This window comes from Chaetodon auriga, chromosome 24 (assembly GCF_051107435.1).
Source record: "Chaetodon auriga isolate fChaAug3 chromosome 24, fChaAug3.hap1, whole genome shotgun sequence".
Taxonomy (NCBI): Eukaryota; Metazoa; Chordata; class Actinopteri; order Chaetodontiformes; family Chaetodontidae; genus Chaetodon; species Chaetodon auriga.
In genome coordinates this window covers 14,059,345-14,080,778 of record NC_135097.1, presented here as the reverse complement: position 1 = coordinate 14,080,778, position 21,434 = coordinate 14,059,345, and the positions used below count along the sequence as shown (strand labels likewise).

Sequence of the window (21,434 nt, the reverse complement as noted above, 5' to 3'; positions counted from 1 at the left end):
GTTATTTTAACTGCCTCACAACATCAGTGTTGCTGTAGAAGGATAATTGTTAGTGGTCTGAGAAAATTTAAAGTTTTAATAATCATTCATGATTTTAATCATTTAACATAAACCACAATTTTCCACTTTCTCAAGAAGTCAAAAGAAAGGTAAGCGATCAGCTGATCATGTAACTTAACATGACCCTTTAAAAAGAAAACATGACAAGAAATAAGATGTAAATCCCTTTAATAAAACTCAATGAAACGCAGTGTAACAAAGGAAAAGAATCCAACATAGAGCAAGAAGATAACATTTACAACCACAAAAGAAAAAAAACCTGTACAACTCTAAATGCCTGGAGTCACTTCTATTCTTCAAAAGATTTTTAATTAACCATTTTGTGATGACTTTGGGGTAAACTCAGGGAGAGGGGAAAGGGAGGCATGTAATGTGATTTTATCTTTTATTTTTTATTTTTTTTAAATACATAAGTGTAATCTCCTACACAGATGTATGCTTCATCATCGTGGCTGCTGAAGATATTTTTTTTTAACCCACTGCTGTAGCGGACAGCAGGGAGAGGATGAGGTGTGGCGTGGCCAGGAGTGTTATTTGTACAAGATGTCGTAATGGCCAGGTCTATAGAGGAGGAAGATACGTGGGTCGCCGCCTTCGGGGAAGACGTGGTGATTGACAGTTCCTCCCTCTCCTCTATCCATGTACTCCACCAGGATGGATACGTCTAGGGCCTGGGCTAAGGCGATGATGTGAATGTGGTCACTTTCTTTCGACATTGGCTCTACCTCCTTGAAAGGAAAAAAGACAAAACAAGCACATTAAGCGTGGGTTTGTTTTCACAGTAGAACATTGTGATCATGCTTTTTTTCCCATTCCTATTCACGCAAAGATAGAATGAGTGCTAGAACATCTTCGGAGGGAACTGCATGAAACATGATACATCATGGCTGGGGCTGAGGATTACAAGTTTGAAAATCTGTGTGTGTGCGTGTGAGTAATAGAAAAAGTGAGGTCACCAGAAGTCTGTCGCCCACTCCTCATCTCTGACTGAGGCAGCAGCTCAAAGCAACATTATCTGTTAATGGTGTAACACACTGACACAACTGTCAATGGCTGAGTTGCATTGTGGGTGATGCAGGCGCCCAGTTTTGACAAGGGCCAAGAATACATGGAATGAAAAAGACAGTGTCTGTGACAAACATTTACTCAAGTACTGAACTTCAGTACAATGTTGAGGTACTCGTACTTTACCTGAGTATTTCCATTTTCTGCTACTTTATACCTCTACTGCATTTTGGAGGCAAATATTATACGTTTAACTGGACTATATTTAACTGATAACTTAGGTCATCACTATGCAGATTCAGATTATTAATATAAAATATAAACTAGTTAATAATGATGTGTCATCATAGATTGAACAACCCAGCAGAACAAATTGTAATTAAAGTATTTTTACACTGCGGTATTGCTACTTTCACTTAAGCAGAAGATATGAGCACTTCCTCCACCACTGGTGACATACTGACCTCATAAATATGTAGATGTATGCCTCTAAAACCTCTCATCTCTAGTTCAGATACACTTTCCACTTTCCACTTGACCATCTCTTCTATTTAAAATGCTTCACCACAGGTTGTCTTATTTTCAAAATGTTTATGAGATCCGGCTTTGTTTCTCAGGAACTGTGTGAAAATGAAAAAAAAAAAAAAAAACCCCACCTGCTGACAGAACTCCTTGACAGAGCGTCCTCCCTCTATGAAGTGCTGAAAGAAGCTCTGCTGTCGCTGCAGGTAGCCCGAGGTGAGCAGCCGCAGGTACACGACCACATAGTCTGACACGTTCTGGTCGTTGAAGGAGCCCAGCACCTCCTGCAGGCTCGGCTGTTTCTCACACAGGTCGATCAGGTCCATGAACTTTGAGGAAAGACATTATTCACATCGTTAGATTGATACAGTGTGTACGTGTTCTGCTTGCCAGCTTACTATCCAACTGGCCAAATCTAGTGTTTCTGTCTGCTCCAGCTGACCAAATACATCATGTACTTTGGCAGATGACCACTCAGAGTTGGCAGGGCAACAGGCAAATTACCATTAACTCTACTAATATAATTCAAACAGACAGCACACACTTAATCCAACAGGGTACAAGATATACTGTTTGCACTGTGAGACCAAAGAAATTTCACACCATAAATATACGATCAGATTAAGCCATTTTGAAAGCTAATTTATAGCAGCGATGCAAAGCACAAAATCATATATGCTGCTGAATTCAATAAACAAAATAATCATCTCTATTTCCTACTTCCGAAATGTTTTTAATCAGGTTTGTCAGTAAGCAATAAACATTTTTCTTTTTTTCTTATGTGGGAAACTCACAGTATTATGAAAGTCTTCAATGGTAAACTCAGTGAAGCCCTCGTTAACCAGGTCCACTTTACTCTTATATGCAACTGCTTTGAACCTGAAGAGACAAAAAAAACATGCATTCAATAACTCTGTGAACATAAGAACTGCCATTTTAAGTAGAATGGAAAACAGTGCAGAGAACAAACCAATGAAGTTTTACATGACTGCATACATAATTGTGTAGCTGGGTAGTGACAAACTTGCACAGAAATATAATTAGAAATACATTAATCAGCCCCCAGTGAAGCCACGGGAAAACAAAACTGCAAAAACAGACCTACAGAAGATGGCAGAAGTGTGAACTTGAGTCTAGAGAGCGACAGCTACTACAGCACCAACAGAAACCGCCGTGACACTCACTTCTGAAGCTTTTTGCTGTCATCTAGCAGGGACTCGAGATGTGCGAAGCCAAAGGCTCTGTAGAAACAGTTCCCATCTGGTCGCGTCTTACGAATGTACGAGTATTTTTTGTATAGGTCCTGCAACACACGAAAAAAGAATTACACCACGCAGTCACAACGAATGCAAAAAGTGTATTTGAGTATATAAGCAACACAGAGTTTTGTTCTGTGGCTTTGGATATGATGACACCCTGGACTGTGCAGGAAATGCACCCTGATGTGGGTACAGTAATCTGAGAGCAGGTGGTGTGGTTTGCCTGACCTTGATCTTGAGCTGATAAACTGTGTCATCATCAGCGTACTCCCTCTGCAGCACTGACAGGTCCTGTCTGTCCGACACCAAAGGGTTACTGTTGGCTATCTGGACACCGACACAAACAAATGGAAATTAGTGCATGCATTGTAAGCAACTTAGCTCAGCTGTGGGCTGTGCTTGTAGTCTTGACAAGGGTGAGAATTTTGGCTGTCAAAATTACTTATGCAGTTTACATTTAATTTTAATATAGAACTTCCACTGCATTATCTTTGCTTTATCAAATAACTCATTTCATTGTTAGGTCATGGCTGTGAACACAAGTTTCATGGTTATCTTAACAGGCCAAGGTCAACGCTCCTGATTACTGGGAAGCTTTACTCAAAATTTTTATTTTGCTTTTTTCAGAAAACAAGGATCAATAGTTCACAAAAAAACAACAATAATTAATTGAATTAGGGCAAATCAGCAGGACTTCTATTTAGTGTTGACAGCTGTATATGAAGGGTTCACCTCTGTCCACACATCAGCTGCTCTGGAGCTTTAACTGGATAAAAAAATAACTCAAATCTTGAAACGTGATGATCCTGTTGCTCAGAGGCAGAATAACGGCAAAGTCAAAGTTACCTGGAAAAATGAAATTTCTCACCTCCTGCTGAATTCTGTCCTGTTGAGCAATTATGGCCTCGTCATACGCGAGGCAGTTCACTCCTGCAAGAGAAAGGGGGCAGATTAATTAGGTTTGAGGAGTAAATACTCCAAATAGAGACAGGAAGGCCGAGGGCTGTACCAAGTAGTTCAAAGCTTCACTCATAACATTGACAATTTAAATTCTAAAATCACACTCAAAAGCTGTGACAGATTTTGAATTCAAATGCTTCTGCATGTATATTTATTGTGTTTAAATCCGGTATTTCAGCACAGTTGTGGATGAAGATTAGGCTACACTAATACTATTAGTATTATACTATTTGTAGAATTAGATTTTAGTGGTGGCTGCGTAGGATTATTTCCAACACAAATATTCTGTTTCAATCCCTATTTTTTGGGATTCAGACTTTCAAAAACAACATTTTCACCACGACGCAATCTAGCAACACCATCAATTACATGTATATAAGCACAATAACAGAAAATCACTACTACAACACTATAATAGTAAATCCCTGAAGTCATCATCCCTTTCTGAAATATGTGGCATCTGGATTTAAAATCTGCATCAGATCAGAGCCAGTGTTCATCCATTTGTGGAGAGTCACACTGCTGTACCGTCCCCATAGAGCCAATGAGTGGAGACATGGCTATAGTATTGCAGTGCTGTAATGCTGGAAGGTCAGTGCAGCAGATTTACAATGCAGTGAATGCAGTGAATGCAGTGGCAGAGTGCAAGGAAGTAAATTATTAAATGAGAGTACCACTGTTGAAGGTAAGAAATTATTTCAGCTGAATGAAGTTTGGGGTTTTAAACTAACTGTTTAAAAACAGACTGAAGATAATTAGAGGCATGATGCACATTATACGTCTGGAGGGAAGGAAACCAAAATTGGTTGTAAGAGCACTTTGCATGGATGGACGTATATGTGGTTGTACTGTTGTTGTACAAATCAAGTGGCCGAACAACCTGTACAGAAATTATGCATCTCCCACAGAAATGCCTCCTCGGTGTCAGATGGCCTTTTCACACTGCATTGAAAACACGCAGTGTGAAAAGCTCTTGCAAATATTAGTGCTTTCAGTGACAGCTGATTAAAATAACTATATCAAATCCCGATTATCGATCTCAGCGTTTATTGGTCTTCTTGACAGTAAAAGGCAACAGATGAGCTGTCGTGGTTGATGAAACCATTGCACTCGCGCACATACATGGTAAATAATTTATGAAATGAGGACGAGAATAAAGCGTTCAGGAAGACAACTGCAGCTTTTCTCTTTCTGCTTTTCAACATGTGTCGTCAGCACAGACGCGTTCGTCCCACTGCCAGCAGCGACCCTGCAAACAAGTTAACGTTAATCCACGGCAGCTAACGTCAGTCCGCTACATTTGGCCAGACGGACCTGTGCGAAAACAAAACAAAATCTAGTCACGATGAATAACAGCGTTATAGCAGCCAAAAAGCGGGTGTCCTCTCTTTAATATTTAGTTTATACTTTCACTGTTTCCTTACGTCAAAAACTCTTGGATTGTCACTCGCTGGTTGCCCTGCCACTAACTAAACAACCGTTTTTTCTTTGTGTAGGGATGGTAGCTAGCTAACGTTAGCCAGCGAGCTCTGGCCTCTGTCTGCTCCTCATCGCTGCGTGTCAACCACCTTCACCACGGAGAGGACAACGGCTGAAACACCGAGCGGACACTTGTGTGCGTGTGGACCTCGCTTGTAAAAGAAATGACCGCGCTGTTTGTCGGATATTTAGTGTTGTAACGGTTTCTCTCACCCTCCATCTCTCCCTGTGATGATTCCTGCTGCTCCTCCGCCATCTTAGCTGTCGCGATCTGTTCTTCTTTGGATGATGCAGACCAGACGCCACGGCGCCGCGTTGCTGCCCCCTACTGTTTGTTATTAAAGCTCCCCTTAACGCTTATCTATATTTAACACAGAGTCCAATACTGTCCAGATATCCCACCAGTTTCTTCATTTTTTAGGGAATTTGTCATCTGGGTGTTTCTCAGTCGGAGCCAGCCCACTCCTAAACCCACAATACCCAAGTCTCAACCTCAGTATGACCCAGTCTTGTGTTTTATAGTGTAAGATCTCACCTTCTTGTCTTTGTCCCCATGTATTCAGGCACATGTCTTTTACTGACTTGTTTAAGATTGAAGTGTATTCTGACAGCCCATATGGTAACACAATTTCTATTCTATCCTCATGAGCAGCATGCTTTGCAAAGTGATGTGCTTCCTTCCTGCCCAAATAAAACCCACCACACATCCTGCTTTGCAAATTCTGTATGCTGTTATAAATCTCTGTCCAGACCTGATATACAATCAGGTTAATCAGGTCTGGACTTGGGTGTGATTCCTCCAATTGCAGTTAAAGCTGCTGCTCAATAACTGCACATGAGTGAGCTGCGTTGTTTTTTTTTTTCAGACTTCTTCTTCTGTCCCTTTTTAATTCTAATTGGCATGGTTACTCCCCTTTCACACTCTCATCATTTGATCCATCTGTATAAATCTGTAAGTACGACCTCCATTCATGTTCTTGGTCTTAACTTCCTTGGCCATATCCCCTGATTTCTCTTGTTATAATTTCCATTTACATAGATCATATTCAGGTTCTGGGATTAGCCATGGTGGTACAACTAACTAACATGCAGGAGGGCACACATTACCTGATATATGATACATGATATATAGGTTACTAGAGTAGGAGAAACAGGTGAGTAAATAGAGCCCAGTTTAGCAGCGGTTTAATCCGGGCCTGTCCAGGACACTCCAGATCGTTTAAATTAACACCTGCAAGAACATCCACAGGAATCGCAATAGACAATTCCTTTGCAAACCAGAACAAGAATAGAATATTTAGATGATCCAGACAGTAGTTTTTATCCAAAAGCTCATACATTTAGAAAAAACCATCCACATTTATTTCAAACCATCAGTACAAGCTGATACCCACACATAGCCCTCAGAATAAATGAAAATCCGGCCACGTGACCATGAAGATCATTTTCCAAAATCACAGTGGAATGCAGAGTCTTTCATAGTATTGCAGTTCGTAGGCTCATGTAGGTACCTGCACTTTCCAGCAGCACACATCAGGGGGCACTGTCTGCAACAAATACAGCCTACGTTCAAACATAATACCACTCATCTGCTGCTCTTACCTGTTGGGTGTTTGCCTTTGTTACAAACTGTTCCAGCACTCTGTTAAATCAACATTTGCCTCTCAGATGTCTTTGGATATTTGTATTGGAACAGTCGTTACCTACAGAAGCGAACATAAGACAAAATAATACTTCATATTTGCCAAAAAAGCAAAAGTGATTTTTTTTGTTGTTTTGTTTTGTATTTCCCCTTTGGCACATTGCTACCCATATCAGGGCTGTAACACAACCCAATAATACTCAGAACACATATGAACAAAGAAATAAAACCAGCGGTCCACATATAAACAATACAGGCTTGGTTTTGCACCAAAATATTAAAAATCTGTAACAGTTCATGTCAAAGTCCTCTCAGAAAGCCGTCTTCCTGTCTTGAATGTCAGCAGGCAGAGCAAACATTGCAAAGCACAGACGCAGAATGTCCACAGCTGTAGCAGCTTACTGATTTGTCTCGAGAGGAAGAGAAGTATTCACAAAAGCAGCCACATCAAGCTATACAGTAACATGTAATCCAAAAAACAAACGTATGAAATTAAAATGTATTTACAAACATTTGGCAGCTTTTCCAACTTTCATCCAATGTGTACTGTATATATGTGCATCCATGAAGATACGCAACATACATGTATCCTCTTAACAAATGAGCAATCTGTATTGATTATTTATCTTTGTGTGTTTGTGTATGAATTTAGGCGTAGATGTGTGGTTGGTGAGGAAAGGGGAACATACGCTAGAGGGAAGATATATTGAATTTGTTGATACGCTAATTTACTATGTATTTAACTTTTTGAAGCAGGAAATCGTTTGCATATTTGTACACATTTGCATGAAGCCATATCAGAACCTTTTAAGGACGCTAGTCATGTTTTGGCAGTAAGAAGTCCTTATCTGATCCAAACTGTCTCAGTGCTCAAGGCAAAGGCATGAGGAGAGGAAGACAATATGGAGGTATGCATATTGCAGGTGTGGCAAAAGAGGAACAAGCCCATGGTTTGGATCATATCCCAAACCGTGTTGTGTAAGGGAACTGAACACGGGAACAGGTACTGATACACTGAGCACTACGAAAGCAAAAATCCACCCTCTGTAGAGCTCTGTCGCAATCTGCTTTTCTGATGTACCAACATTCCCACAGCCTCATCTACCTCTCCTGCATTTCCTGATTTCCTACTGTACATGTTCTTGAGTGCTTTCAACATCCCCCTCAAAAGGTATGCCAGCTACATTCACCTGTTAGCTCCAGCTTGTTAAAGCAACAGATACCAGATTGCGAAAGCCGAGCGAGGAATACCGTCCGAGATTAAACGCTGCACTGGAAATATTGTGACATTGTCTTTGTTTGTGATGGTAATCCAAGGGAATACACGACACACATCACCAAACATCAGCCAGAGATCCGGAGGAGTCCAAGGTATGCTTTGGAGTAGACGTTTCCCTTAAAGACTTTGTTCTATTGCACCATGTTCCCACACAATAAAGAAGAAGCAGGATCATAGTCAAGGTGCAGCTTTTCCATAATTGACCACAAACTGGTTTTCTGGGTTGTGACCAAACCTCGCCACTGTATCCACATTTGGACCACCGCCAAGATCAAAGCTGGCCAGTCTGGTAGGTTCAAGTTATTTTCCAGCTGCCTGCTAAACGATCTGGGCCTTGTGGATCATGGAGGCGTGGGGACTGACCACAGTGGGTTTTGGCAGGAGTTTGGGCCTGAGCGTGCCATTAGTCTGCTGATAGCGTTGTGTACTGTGCGCCTCGGACACCTGGGAGCTGTTTGTCTCGCTGTCTTGGTCATCAGGATGCTCCTGACTGGCAGGACCTCCCAAACCCTCATCCACCTCATCCTCATCATCTGTTACTGGTGGGTAGTTGCAGATCAGAGGAGGGTGCTGGTGATTCTTGGCGACGCTTCCTGGCCGTGAGCCTCCATCTGCTGGGATAATGGCACTGCCGTTTAGCTGCCTGACAATCTCAGTGGACTGTACCATTGGGAAGGTTGATGGAGTGAGAGGAGGGTGCAAACGAGTTTCCTGCTGCAATGACACAGTGCAGACACTCTTCTCAATTGCATCATAATCAGGTAAATATGCCAAGGTCAAGTTCGGTGACCTGCATTCCACTATTTAGTGAAATCAGGCTTTGACTTGCAATGGAATATACATGCACACAGACACACTTACCAAAGATATAGTGCTGTTTCTCACAAATGTCTCCACTCTTAGTCGGTTCTCCTCGTCTTTATCCAGAAGCCTGTCTCTCCCCCTCCGTGAGTTGTTGTACAGGAGTGGTCTGCCCAGGGAGTCGAACCCCGACCCTCCTCCTCGTCCACCTGAGATAGTAGATCGGCTGTCGCGGCAGTGAGCCATCTCCTGTCAGCACAGGTAGAGACGCTGATCAGTACTCACACATACACTGATTAGGTGCATGGATTGTAATGTCATTTGTACGCTTAATTTAAACTGAATTGACTTTAGTGATAGAGCAGTATTTACTGAAAGATAAGTAATGGATGAATTAAAACAATAGTTCAACATCTTGGGAAATATGCTGATTTGCTTTCCTTGTGAAAAATGGGTTAGCTTAATTAGCATACAGACTGGAATTGGGGGGGGGGGGGGGGGCTCACCTGGATCTGTCCAGAGGTGACTGGTAATCTGCCGACTAGCAGTTATATCAGTTACACTGATTTGTTAAATCATTGTGGTATCAATTTTCTCATCTAACAAGAAAGAAAATAAGTGATTTCCTAAAATGCACTATTGCTTGAAACATTTTCTGAAACTGATGACTGACACCCTGATACTAAAGGTGAAACCTTCCTTTGTCATGAATATGATCTCTGTCAAACGAAAGTTCTGTCACCACACCGGTGGACGAATTTAGTATGGCGGTGGCAACTGTAGGGGCCCTTTTAAAAATATTTTCTCTTGCATTCACTATAAACGAGAAGACAATTGAGTGAGATTTTTATGGGTGTGACTTTTCTGAAAAATAATCCAAATAAATTCCAAGTGCCCTTTGAAATAATGACGAGGTTTGGGCATGATCATAGGTTAAGTAGACGTGAGCAAAAAGCTCACTTTCAATTACTTGATCCTGATTTTACTGGTAGCGTATCTGAAGGAGCAGAGCAGGTCAGCTAAACATGCAGAAGAATATATGAAAATAAAGTTTCTGGTAATAAATGAAAAATGATCCATTCATTTACTTGGTTTTTAATTGGAGCTTGCCGTTTCCTATAATTAATGCCAAATGACATAGTTCTTTCAAGGAAATGTCAGTAATTATAAAGTAATTATGGACCCGTAGAATAAAGCATTGTTTAAAATTCTTTTCTGGGTCCTGTATTCCTGGTTTCACTCCGGGAAGAACAATGCGAACATACAAGAGCTACTGAAAACCAGAGGGTCTGTGAGTTCAACTAAATGTAGGCTAGAGAATGTCTAACAACTGTGAACTGGAGTAACCCTGCGATAGAGGACCAGGCCAGCATTATTACAGGACACCGTGGATTAAAAGGGATAGTTTCACTCTTTGGGAAATAGGCTTCTTCTCTTTTATACCACTCTTCTTTCTATACCCTAAATACGAAACTACAGTCTGTAATATGATGTGCTATTATGATTATGAATATCTGAGATGCACTACATTCAGATTTTCAATGCTGGAGCTCAGAACTTAGCCATCTGGCATCTGGACAGTAAAGCCTCAGTCCCCGGCCCTGGCCCTGCATGCAGAGTTAGACAGATATGTAGACTGACCCCGAGGGAAGACAGGCTGGTCCTTATGGTTCCCTCCACCCTCAGAGGGATGTTTTCCTCCATCTGCAATGGAAAGAAACAGAGGGCTGAGTTAGATGTGGGACTGAGGATGGATCCTGAACCTTAAAAACAAGCCTGTGCCTCTAACAGCATGCCTTTTCCAAGCTTCTAAACCCACTTACTTGTTTCCTTGCAAGGACACATAAAATAGGTCAAGCAATGACTAATAACAGGCAAGACAGGAGCATTTGACTGCCACAACTGACTGCCACTCATGGTTATAGAGTAGACTATTAGGTATTCGTGCCATTAAAATTTCAAAAGAAGAATCCTTGAATAAATGAGAAACATATGGGAGCAGCAGTCTGCGGATTCTGATCATCGGTGTCCTCCAGTCTGACAGCCAGAATCAGGTCGCACAGGCATGGGAGAAAACAGAAGATGATGATGCTGCAGTGGGACGGTATGTTCAGTGAAAAGGATAATTCAGTCATAGTACCACTCCTCTGGGATCTGTGCTGATAGAGTTCATCCTCCTGAAAGAAGCTTGCCTGGAGAGAGTGCTTATTTCCTCCCTGACAAACGAGAGAGAGAGAGAAAAGGAGAACACTGAGGAACTTCCGCTGTGAATAATGTGTCATTTTTTCCAGCATTTTCAGTTTTTATGGAGTTCATACTGCACACTTTTCATTGCTTTCATTTCGTTTTTATGCAGATTTTTCAGTTTCCTGGTCACATCCTGGACACAGAGTCATTTATTAACTCAACTTTCTTGCTCCTCTAATTCTGCTTAATCGTCTTAACCGTCAGTTGTAACATGCTTAATAGCCCTGATTTGTTCCAGTCATAGTCATTCTTAGCTCATCTTCCCTGCAGAGATCATTACAGTTTCATATCATCTTATCTCCTCTTAATTAAACATCGTGTTATCTCAACATACTTCCTCTCAGTCAGCTCCCTCTCCAGTTTCTTGTTCTTGCGCTTGTGGTGGCAAGTGATGATGATGACGATGACGAGCATCAAGATCAGCAGCCCGCCGGCCATGCTCCCCACAATGATCATCTGCATGTTTTCTTCCAGCGCGTCATGCCGGGGAGATTCTGTGGAGAGTTAGTTGGGACCCAGGATTAGATGGACGCATGCATTTATTCTCACAGTATATATTAGTTTGACAAGTCTTAGTATGTGATGTTGACGGTGCTGCCATCTACCTTTCACATCAATGTCCACCTCCGCCTTCCCTTCACCCACTTCGTTCTTGGCTATGCACTGGTAGGTGCCACTGTCTGACAAGAGTAGGGGTCGCCCAAATGCTAGTGTTCCATTGGGGTGGGGGATCACTCCTTCTGGCAAGTCTCCACCCTTTCTGCATACAGGACAAAACAAAGATTTTGATCAACGCATGGACTTTATAATCAGAGTTAAAAGGCAACTAGAGTTCATCATTTTTAGAAACGCTGTTGGGAGGGCTGGACATCGTATGTCACTATCTTAAGAAGCAAACACACACACTCAATTGAAAACCACACAAAGACAATATTCAATGCTTTACCTCATCAGCTTCATTGATTTTTGTAATGCTCATTCTGAATTTGATGCAGCAACACATTTAAAACAAAACAAGTTGGGACAGGAGCAACTAAAGACTGGGAAAGTTGTGGAATGCTCCAAAAAAAACACCTGTTTGGAACATTCCACCGGTAAACAGGTTCATAGGTAACAGGTGACAGTGGCATGACTGTTGAAGCCTCATGTTATTTTTATCTGCATGACAGAATAAGGCCTGGGGATTTTGTCCGCCATGTCTTTCAGTGTAGTCATGTTGTCGGGCTGTCTTTTGTGCCACTTCCCTCCTGCTTTTTAAGCTTTGTTGTTGCTTTTAGATATGCAGTGCTCCTCTTAGCTTCTAACTTTGGTGGATGTTAATTGTTTTAATGAACAAACAAACATCATGTGATATAGATATAGATAGCAGCTGAACACATTGAATACTATAAAAGATCTTTATGTTCACATGAAAAGTCATGTCAGTTTAACAAATAAGAATTTAGTATAGCAAAGAAGAATGAATCATTTTCAATGAACATTATTTTAATATGTGCACCCGATGAATTTTTTTGTTGTAATCCAATAGATTTTTTGTTCTTCAGTGTATTTTTTTCATCCATTGCTGCTTTTTTTTTTATTACAAACTAGCTGGAAACATAAAACACATCACCAGTTCAATGTTAATAAAAAGTTTTAAAACCTATATTAACTTTTGAAAGTTTTGTCAGACAGGAATAATCAGTAAGAAAGCACCTTTACTTCTAATACAATGCCCCTTTTTTCAACTCTGCTCTCAATGATATAGAAATAATGTCCCAGTTGTGTGGCACCACCACATAGTTCCTGGCAGTGTGACTCAGGGCTAATGTTTTTGATGAGCAACACTGTCCAGGGTGTTGCCTCAGTGTTGTTGTTATGAGCATATTTGATTTAATCCGTTTGAACAGACTTGACCTTAATGTCTGCCTGTTGCTGTGAACATTATCAACCCGCATTGCCCCAGAAATACCGGCTAAATTTTTTATTACGGGAGCTAATGCCCCGAAAAACAGCCTCAGTTTCTATCCACAGAGGCTACAATGACCCTCATGTATTGCACAGCACGCAGTTATGCTTTTTCATGACTAACAGGAAAGAGAAACTGTCTGTTTTACATCTGCAGTAGACACACCTTCATGATAACATCTCACACAAATCAACACATTCTGCTTCCTCTTGCTCCTCTCGCCGCCCCTTGGCTCACCTCAACCCTTCTGCTGACCTGTTTCCACTACAGTTCACCTCTCTCCCTACCAGGGCTGCTCATCCCTTTCCCTTTTTTTTCTCATCCCCCTCTTCCTCCCTCCTTCGTGTGAAACTGTCTCATCTGTCTGCTCTCCGCACAAGCTGCAACACGACACTGTGACACCAGCTATTACTTCACCTGCCGACTTTTATTGACAAAGCCAACAGGTTTGCCCGCTGCTGAAGCTGCCGCACGTTTGTGTGTGCGTTCATGTGAAATGCGTGCATGAGTACGGACAGGTTGATTGTAACTAGAGATTTTGAGTGGTGACTTTGTCTGTGTATACATGCTCATGAGTGTGCATGCTTGTATGCATGGCGTGTGTCTGCTAAGCCTTACTCACAACAACTCATTTCCCAAGGTGTGTTCCAGTGACTAACAGCGATGAATACATACAACACAATTCAAATCAGAAGGAGCCTCACCAAACATTTCACTTACATTTCTTTACATTTCAGAGGTAATAAACGCTTTTATCAGCATATGAAACAATTGTGTGTAAGGAATTTCTCCCATGGGGCCTGACTGTCACTTCTCATAATTCAGTGGAAGCCATTCCTCCTCCAGCCGCTTCTCATGGCTTGCATTTTTTTATTTTGTTTTTCTAGCCAAACTCTAAGCCACACCCTGAGAATATCTGAACGCACCAAAGGAAATGACTTAGAGATGACACCGGGCAACTCAGGCAGAAGAACTCAGGCATTTGAGTCAAACCCTCATCTGGGATTAAAGCCGGGCAGCAATGTGTTGCATTTCAAATGACACACGCAACATTTGAATGTGTTTCCATCCAAGCAGCAGAATCAGGAGGTGACAATGCCAGGGCTTGTTTGGTTGTCATGTGGAAAGGGTGGAGATCCACCCCCAATACACTATAAAAACTGACTTCAAATGAGCGTGTAAGTGACCAAGCAAAGAATCCATCAACACCCTTCTCACTAAATAAATTTTCACATACAACAATAACTCCAGTGACTGGATGACACCGGTCACAGCCCTCTACAAATCTAATCAGAAGTTTGACAGCGCATATGTAGGTTTGACACCCGGTCTAACCCCATCACTATCCTCTCCCATCAGTCTTGACTGTGCTCCCATATCTAGATTGTCCTCTCAACAGTGGTGGCACTGACCAATACGTGAAATACAAGCAGACGCATAAAACAGCTTTTTTCTCTGCTTCCATTTTCGGCATTCCAGCTGTCAGAGAGCGCTTCTAAAAGCAAAATAAATATTCCACACAATACTACAGCTTCACAGATGGCTGCCATGTATTTTTTTTGTTGTTATTGTTGTTGTTGTTGAAGCGAGATGAGGAAGGAAGAAGAAGCTGGACAGAGCGATCAGATCTTTCCTGTAAAGCACTTTGACTCTGTTGTTATTATTATGTTTACATTCTCACTCAAATGCGTCGTGTGTATCCTTGAGGTCTAACAAATGTTCTGCAAATGAGTCCATTTTCTTCCTCATTAAACATTTGCAAAGCTGATTTTCTGGGGTAGGCCTGTTACAGATGAGAATGACCTCAGTGCAACCTCACTGAAGATCCCACTCACACTCTTGGCTGTTGAAATCATAGCAAAATAATTGGTATAATTGCTCTCAAAAGTAACAGTGACCAGACACATCAGACAGTTAGTCACACAAGGGCTAGACAGCCAGAGAGGGAGGCGGGTCCCGTACCTGATCCAGGTGAAACTCTGTGGTTTGGGGTTTCCTCCACTCACGCACCTCAGGGCAGCATTCTGCAAACCCACGGACCACTCTTGCTCGTATCCAGACACCTCTGCATGTGGAGGGACTGGAAGAAAGAACAATATTTTTCAAGCTTTGCTTAGCTGAGGCAAGAAGAGGAGGCATTAAACACAAAAAATGAAAAACAAGATTAAATGTGGCAAAGGTTGAATATTCAGGCTTTTAGTTGATGCAGTGATGAAGGACAACTTGCAATGACTGCAACATTTTACAAGAGACCAACACCATGTTTTGGCTGCCAGTGTGTTCCCTCTCAAGAGACCGATTCAAAACTTTATTTTTAATAATGTAACGCTGCCTCTGGAGAATTCTACTCACAGTGCACCACCAGGTCGTATCTGAGCCTGCGGGGACCCTGGAAGGTTGGATGCCATACCAGACAGTCCAGTTTCTTGCCATTCATGTTCCTCAAGGGATAGAGGGAGTAGTGCGAGGAGACTGCGCCGTTGTCAGAAGAGCGATTGATGGACTGGCCATTCAGGTCGGTGTCCCAGGAGAGGCGTGGAGGTGGGCGGGCCACAGAGCGACAGGAAGCGGCCTGCCTGTAGGACTGTCCCTCAACCAGAGTCACAGGGTCCAGGGAGGAAATAGGAATGGCTGGAGGGAGGATTGTTAGAATGTTTGAATAGAGTGATGATAAACATACTTAGCAGGTAGTGCTGAATGCATAAACTTAGGCTTAAAGACAGTTGATTATTTTGAAATATTGCAGAGAGTCATTTGTACCCATCACTATTAACTCTTTGCTAGGCAGCAAAACACCACTTTTTAATTAGTGTTTTTATACTAGTTTGCTACATAGTCTAGTCCCTCTTACCAATATGCATATTCTGGCCCAAATCCAGAAGAAAGTACAGTTTAAGTGTACCAAATATTTAATTTAAAGTGTGAAAACTACTGAGAAACAAAAACAAAGCCAGTTGAAACTCACACCGATCCCCTTTTGCAGCTTCTCTCAGTTTTAATACTTGTACAACATATTAGGACTCCAGTTGCTGCACTAATAAGCATGACTTAACTAATCTTTTTTTTTTCTCTATGGCAGAGACATGAGGGCAGCACTCACTCCACACGATGAGCGACAGCTCTCTGTCAAAGTTGCCTGAGGGGAAGGTGCTGATGCGGCAGATGTACTTCCCCTCATCAGAGACCTCTGTGCTCATGATAACCAGGGACGAGTCCACGGTGGGGTCGCTGTTTTTAAAGCGCACACGTCGAGACCACGTCCCGAATGCTGCGGACAGACAGAGAGACAGAGCGTAAGAAAGGGGTAAAGAGTTAAAAGACCGTGTGAGGAAGGATGTGACACAAAAAATTAAGTCTTGCAAGTTCAAAGCAGACCTCAGGGTTTCTTTTGTCACTTTTAGTTCCATACACATGCCTGCACCCTTGAAATTACATTTACATTCTGGCTGTTTTGCTCACACTCTCATCCAGCGTTTCTCACACTCACAATGGGTGTTGGCCTCCTAAATCACCACAAATTAACCTAAAGAGAAGACACCAAAAAAAGACACAAAGACCAAAGGTCTTGGCGCCCTTGAAATATCCCTGTGATATCACAGTTAAATTGCCAGTGTCTCTCTCTCTCACAGTCCACACTTCATTTAACGCTTTTAGATGGTTGTGAACATTTGCCTTAAAGCCTTGTTAGTTCTATGAGAGAATAAAAAAAATCCTCCAACCAGCACTTCACAAATCGAGTAATACTACGAGAACGCTTGCTCAGTGGACTGAGCATATGAGAGTGAGTGCTTTGATAAGAAGACATGTCTAACAGTAAGGACAGGGGACGCTATGCAGTGGATGTAAAGTGACCATGATGACCACTGACCTGTCTGTCCATTGGTATGGTGTGCAGTGATGATCTGCTCCTTGGTGGCGTCAGATTTCTCTTTATACCAGGTGACCTGCACCACCACATTGTCCGCGACTGGCTGGTAGCGACAGGACAGGACGGTCTCCTCTTCTGCCAAGGAGCGTATGGGATCGTTTGTCGGGAGATCCAAAAAGTCTCCGTCTATCACTGCAACTGACAGGGGAGAAGGGCAGATAGATAAATATATCTACTGAGTGTTCAAAAAATAAAAGAGATGCAGAGAAGCAGAGATACTACGCTTGACATCAGTCCCTCCAGAGTTCGTGCTGTTGGCTGTTTAAATGATAAATGATGTTTCAGTGTGCAATCCAGTGACACTGAGTTCAACACTGCAGCACTGACAGTGATCTCTGACCTACACCCTGAACCTGTAGTACCTTACTATTACAGTAGCTCTAAGAGAGAAAGCAGGTCAGGAAAACATCTAATTTGCTAAATTACACATTTTTTAAAAACCAGCTGAAAGAGTAGCAATACATGGAAGAAGCTAGTGTTACGACGTGTTGTGCACTTGCTACTGAAGAATGTGGTTTGACCTTTTTAATTAGTTTTTGCTGACCTTTGAAGTTCAAAGCACAGCCACAGGCTACTTGTCTTTTTCTATAAGTTGGGTAGAAAAAACAAGTCACTATCATTTTGATCATTTAGCTCACTTAATTGTGATTCTTTGTTTCCCAACAGACACCAATAGTTTTACATTAACTACAAGAAACAAGACAAACTGTCTTGTTTCTTGCCATAAACCCAGTGGTTACTTGTTGTTGTCACTTTACACTTACACAAACACACTATAATGCAAGGTGTTACGTTAGACATAGTGGCTCTTGTGGCTGTAGCTCTTGTCACTTGTCACTCTTATTCGCTGAAGGCCTCTTCATGTTGTCTCTCACTCGAATGGCAGACCATGATTATCTAATCACCATCAGATGTGATACAAGCTTGTGCCCAATATAACAAAGCAGAGCCTGATATGATTGTTGATTTTGAAGAAGGCGTGAGGGCCCAAACATCACCCTGTTAAAGCAGAAATGCATATGGAGCCAGACTGTACAACACCTTTTTTTTCCAACTCTCTGGTTTGTTTCACCACAACCCCCCTTAGTGTGCATTACTTTTCCATAACATCCTGGCTTAATATCGTCATATTTAACAGACAGATATGAGAGTGAAGCAGTCCTGTGCAAAAACACTGAACTTTGATTTTTGAATTTCAGGGCAAGAGAAGCACAGATGGGTTTGAAAGAGTGCAAAGGGAGGACAGAAAAGAGGGAGGATAGAGGAAACATGTTGTCTATCAGACGGGCTTAGCACAAGTGAAGATATGTCGCTTGACTAGTTGCCCGAGATAAGCTTTCAAAGCAAACTTACAGGGTTACCTCACTGTCTGGATAGAGCGAGGCCTCAGGAAACATATAGAACATAAAACACAGCCACTACACACTAAGTGTTATGTGTCTCACACTGTCACACTCCAAAACACAAATGCTAACACGAATCTGTCATTTTTTGACTCTCTCCCTGTCTGCCTGTCTGCTTTCAGATCAGTTTGCTCATGTGTCTAATAGACAAACTGCAGTGTGTCACCTCATCTTCTGCTGTCCTCTACCAATCACGCACCCTGATCCTTGTAATATGTGTTCAATGGTTAATAAGAAGAGTAAGAGTTAGAGATATTTCTCTTGGCACACTGCTAGAATTTTTTCATTTTTTGAGAGAAGTGTAATGTTTCCCTCTGCCACCCAAAGGCCTGAACAGGTGATTCATCATCGCAATGTATTATTATATTGCTGCTCTTGGCATCAGGCTTGTGTTGCTGGTGATTGATTTATTGTCAGAAGGAGCGGTTTCCTGATGGCGATGACCCTGTTGATACTGAAGGAAAACAGCTTGCAAGGAAAATGGATTACTCCCAAACACTAATGATATATCAATTCACAACATGGCAGGCCATGTGTATCTGTGATGAGCAGCAATACGGCTGGCCTTTTCATTAGTTGAATCTAAAAGAGCCTAATCAGTGAAAATTGGCCTCTTGAGGCATTTCTGTCTGTTTTCTATGTAACATCAGTGTATTGCACTGTAGACAGTAGTTGTAACTTGTTTTTACCGATAACTGCAGTATCTGGTTTCACATCTACATTTTCAGTTTCACTGTTGTGTGATCAAGTTTTGACTCGTTCATATGTAGAATTTGCTGAAAGGATCACAAATCCTTAAATAAGTGAACATTCAGCTGTAATTACTAGTGGCAGAGCGGTTTCAAGAAGGAGTCTACAGTGATGCTAGCAGCTCTGCGACCATAATGCAGTGCTTTGAGCTAAATGCTAATGTCACTGTGCTGTTCAGCAGGTCTAATGTTTACTGGGTTCAGCATCTTATTTTAGCGAGTTAGAATGCTAACACTTGCTAAACAGCACTAACCACAAAGTAGTCTTTTCCTTTTTTTAATATGCAGGAAGTGCCGAGAACAGGTGTGGTTCACAGGAACATTGTCAAAAATGTTGTTATGATAATCTGGATTAAAAAAAAAAGATAGATGGAACTAGATAACAAAAAAGAAAAAAAAAACAAAAACAATCACTTAAATTAACACAATTCATCCTGAGGGGGATGTGAATGTCTGCACTAAACATCATCTATCCATCAGGGAAGTCTTAGTCTGGACTAAAGTGATGAAAGGACTGACTGAGAGACCACCAGATACCGCCATGCATGGCTAGTAAGAAATAGAAAGTGAAGGTACAAGGCCAGGACATGAATGCACTTTCCTTTGGTAGCCACTAACCGCTAACATGGTGTCAATATAGTCTTGATTACAGTCATGTTGAAGATTTCTGTTTTGAGCGTGAACAGAACATGGAATATGATTCTGTTGATCCACATTGATTTCCGTGGAAACATCAGCAAATATGCCACAACTGCCAACACAATTTGTACCAGCCAATAACCCAAGTATGCAGCTTCGAATGGGGGCGTCAAGTTCAGTCTGGAGTCTCGTGTGTCAGTCTCACACTCTTACAGGTGTTGATTCAATACCTGATGTGGGAATCTGTTCAGATATGTTAGTGGGTAGGATGTGATTCATGCATTTACCATCAGAAGTGATGAGTGTGCGCAGCAGACAGGTGTGTTTTTCCATGAATGTGTGTGTGTGTTTGTCGCCCTGAGGTTCCCTGGAATCTGCCAGTGCGGCATTACTGACATAACAGTCAGCCTATCCTGCCTCTCTGCAGGGGGACTGACAACGTGCGGTAGAGTAGAAAGACTTTTTGGGGCTGTCAATGCATAATCCAAGGGCATTTATCATATGTACGCATGCATTAGGCTTACGAAACACATACACACACACTAGGAGGGTCCATGCAGTTCCTCTGAATCAGACAGAAGGAGGGGACATGGTCAACAGCAACCTGTTTTTCCTGAAATATCAGACTGCACCACAAGTGTTTTCTCAAACAGCACTGCTCCAGCTAAGTCTATCCCTGAGAAAAGTTGGCCACCTGCCCAGAGTGTACAGAACTCAGCCTATGAATATGTATGAGACACTGTTGGAAAGCTACCGGCCAGTTTTCATGATCAAGAAAACTAAAGGTCACTGAAGCATGTTCTTAAACACCTCTTTGTAATGCTCTTCAGTTAAAAGTAGGCCTGCTAGATAGTATAGGAGAATTGTAGGAATATTAGATACACATGAAACAGCCTGCATTAAGGCCACTATAAGAAAACTGTTGAATAAAAACAGTACTACCCTGAAAGAATATAGTATTTGACACCGCACACAGACATACTGTAAAGCCTTAAAAGAATGACATAGATTCTGGCATATCACTTTGGACAGACTCCACATAAAGCCTCCTTACCAAAGATCCAGAGGACGCAGAGACACAGAGAGAGTGTGTTCAGCTGAGAAGTCATTCTCCTCCTCAGTTACTCTTAACTGCGCACAAGTTGGGACAATTTCCACACTGGAATAAAGCTCATAAGTCCAGGTAATGGTATCCTAAATGACGGGCATGCATGAGGCGCTGAGACGGATTCATGCCTCGTGCTGCTGGATCATCCTCTGTGGTGGTTTCTTTCTTTTTTTTTTTTCCAGAACCAGATCCCTTCCAAAAGTTTAGCTGTATAAACTCAGTCCTCTTGAGAGTCCTTTCAGTTTGGTTAGGTGTTGGTTTGTCAAGCACACGCCATCATGTTTGCCCTTTAGAAAAAAGAAGGTGCAGCTCTACCTGGTTGGGATACACCTGTTTGTGCTACACCTCTCTGTCTCTTTCTCCCCCGCTCTCTATCTCTCTCTGGCTCTCTCTCTTTCACACACA

At 42.0% G+C, this 21,434-nt stretch overlaps 2 protein-coding genes across 3 annotated transcripts; both read right to left on the bottom strand.

Moving 5' to 3' along the window:
* Positions 1–211: 211 nt before the first annotated feature.
* On the bottom strand, positions 212–5,556 carry LOC143317373 (ubiquitin thioesterase OTUB1-like). Its single transcript, XM_076725516.1, has 7 exons — positions 5,499–5,556; positions 3,715–3,776; positions 3,075–3,173; positions 2,772–2,890; positions 2,382–2,466; positions 1,722–1,916; positions 212–788 (listed from the first exon to the last, which is right to left on the bottom strand). The coding sequence occupies exons 1-7, from the start codon at positions 5,539–5,541 to the stop codon at positions 591–593; spliced, it is 801 nt and encodes a 266-aa protein (XP_076581631.1). The 5' UTR covers positions 5,542–5,556; the 3' UTR covers positions 212–590.
* A 1,063-nt stretch (positions 5,557–6,619) lies between these two features.
* nectin4a (nectin cell adhesion molecule 4a) lies at positions 6,620–21,389 on the bottom strand. Of its 2 annotated transcripts, none has more exons than XM_076725115.1 (11): positions 20,976–21,389; positions 17,071–17,268; positions 16,303–16,470; positions 15,555–15,833; positions 15,165–15,282; positions 11,860–12,014; positions 11,589–11,748; positions 11,148–11,223; positions 10,649–10,711; positions 9,068–9,256; positions 6,620–8,920 (listed from the first exon to the last, which is right to left on the bottom strand). In XM_076725115.1, exons 1-11 carry the CDS (start codon positions 21,028–21,030, stop codon positions 8,525–8,527), a joined length of 1,857 nt encoding a protein of 618 aa, XP_076581230.1. In that variant the 5' UTR covers positions 21,031–21,389; the 3' UTR covers positions 6,620–8,524. The 2 variants fall into 2 exon arrangements, with proteins under 2 accessions (XP_076581230.1, XP_076581231.1); XM_076725116.1 differs by having other exon boundaries at positions 8,693–8,820.
* Positions 21,390–21,434: the final 45 nt, after the last annotated feature.

Bases quoted from the DNA above. Each gene is read 5' to 3' on its own strand.
- LOC143317373 (XM_076725516.1), bottom strand. From the start codon at position 5,541: ATGGCGGAGGAGCAGCAGGAATCATCACAGGGAGAGATGGAGG. The intron at 3,174-3,714 runs GTGAGAAATTTC...GTCGGTGTCCAG, and splicing joins AGGACAGAATTCAGCAGGAG to ATAGCCAACAGTAACCCTTT. The intron at 2,467-2,771 runs GTGAGTGTCACG...TTGTCTCTTCAG, and splicing joins GACAGCAAAAAGCTTCAGAA to GTTCAAAGCAGTTGCATATA.
- nectin4a (XM_076725115.1), bottom strand. From the start codon at position 21,030: ATGACTTCTCAGCTGAACACACTCTCTCTGTGTCTCTGCGTCCTCTGG. The intron at 15,283-15,554 runs GTGAGTAGAATT...TCTTTCTTCCAG, and splicing joins ATACGACCTGGTGGTGCACT to TCCCTCCACATGCAGAGGTG. The intron at 10,712-11,147 runs GTACTATGACTG...TTTCCATTGCAG, and splicing joins GCACAGATCCCAGAGGAGTG to ATGGAGGAAAACATCCCTCT.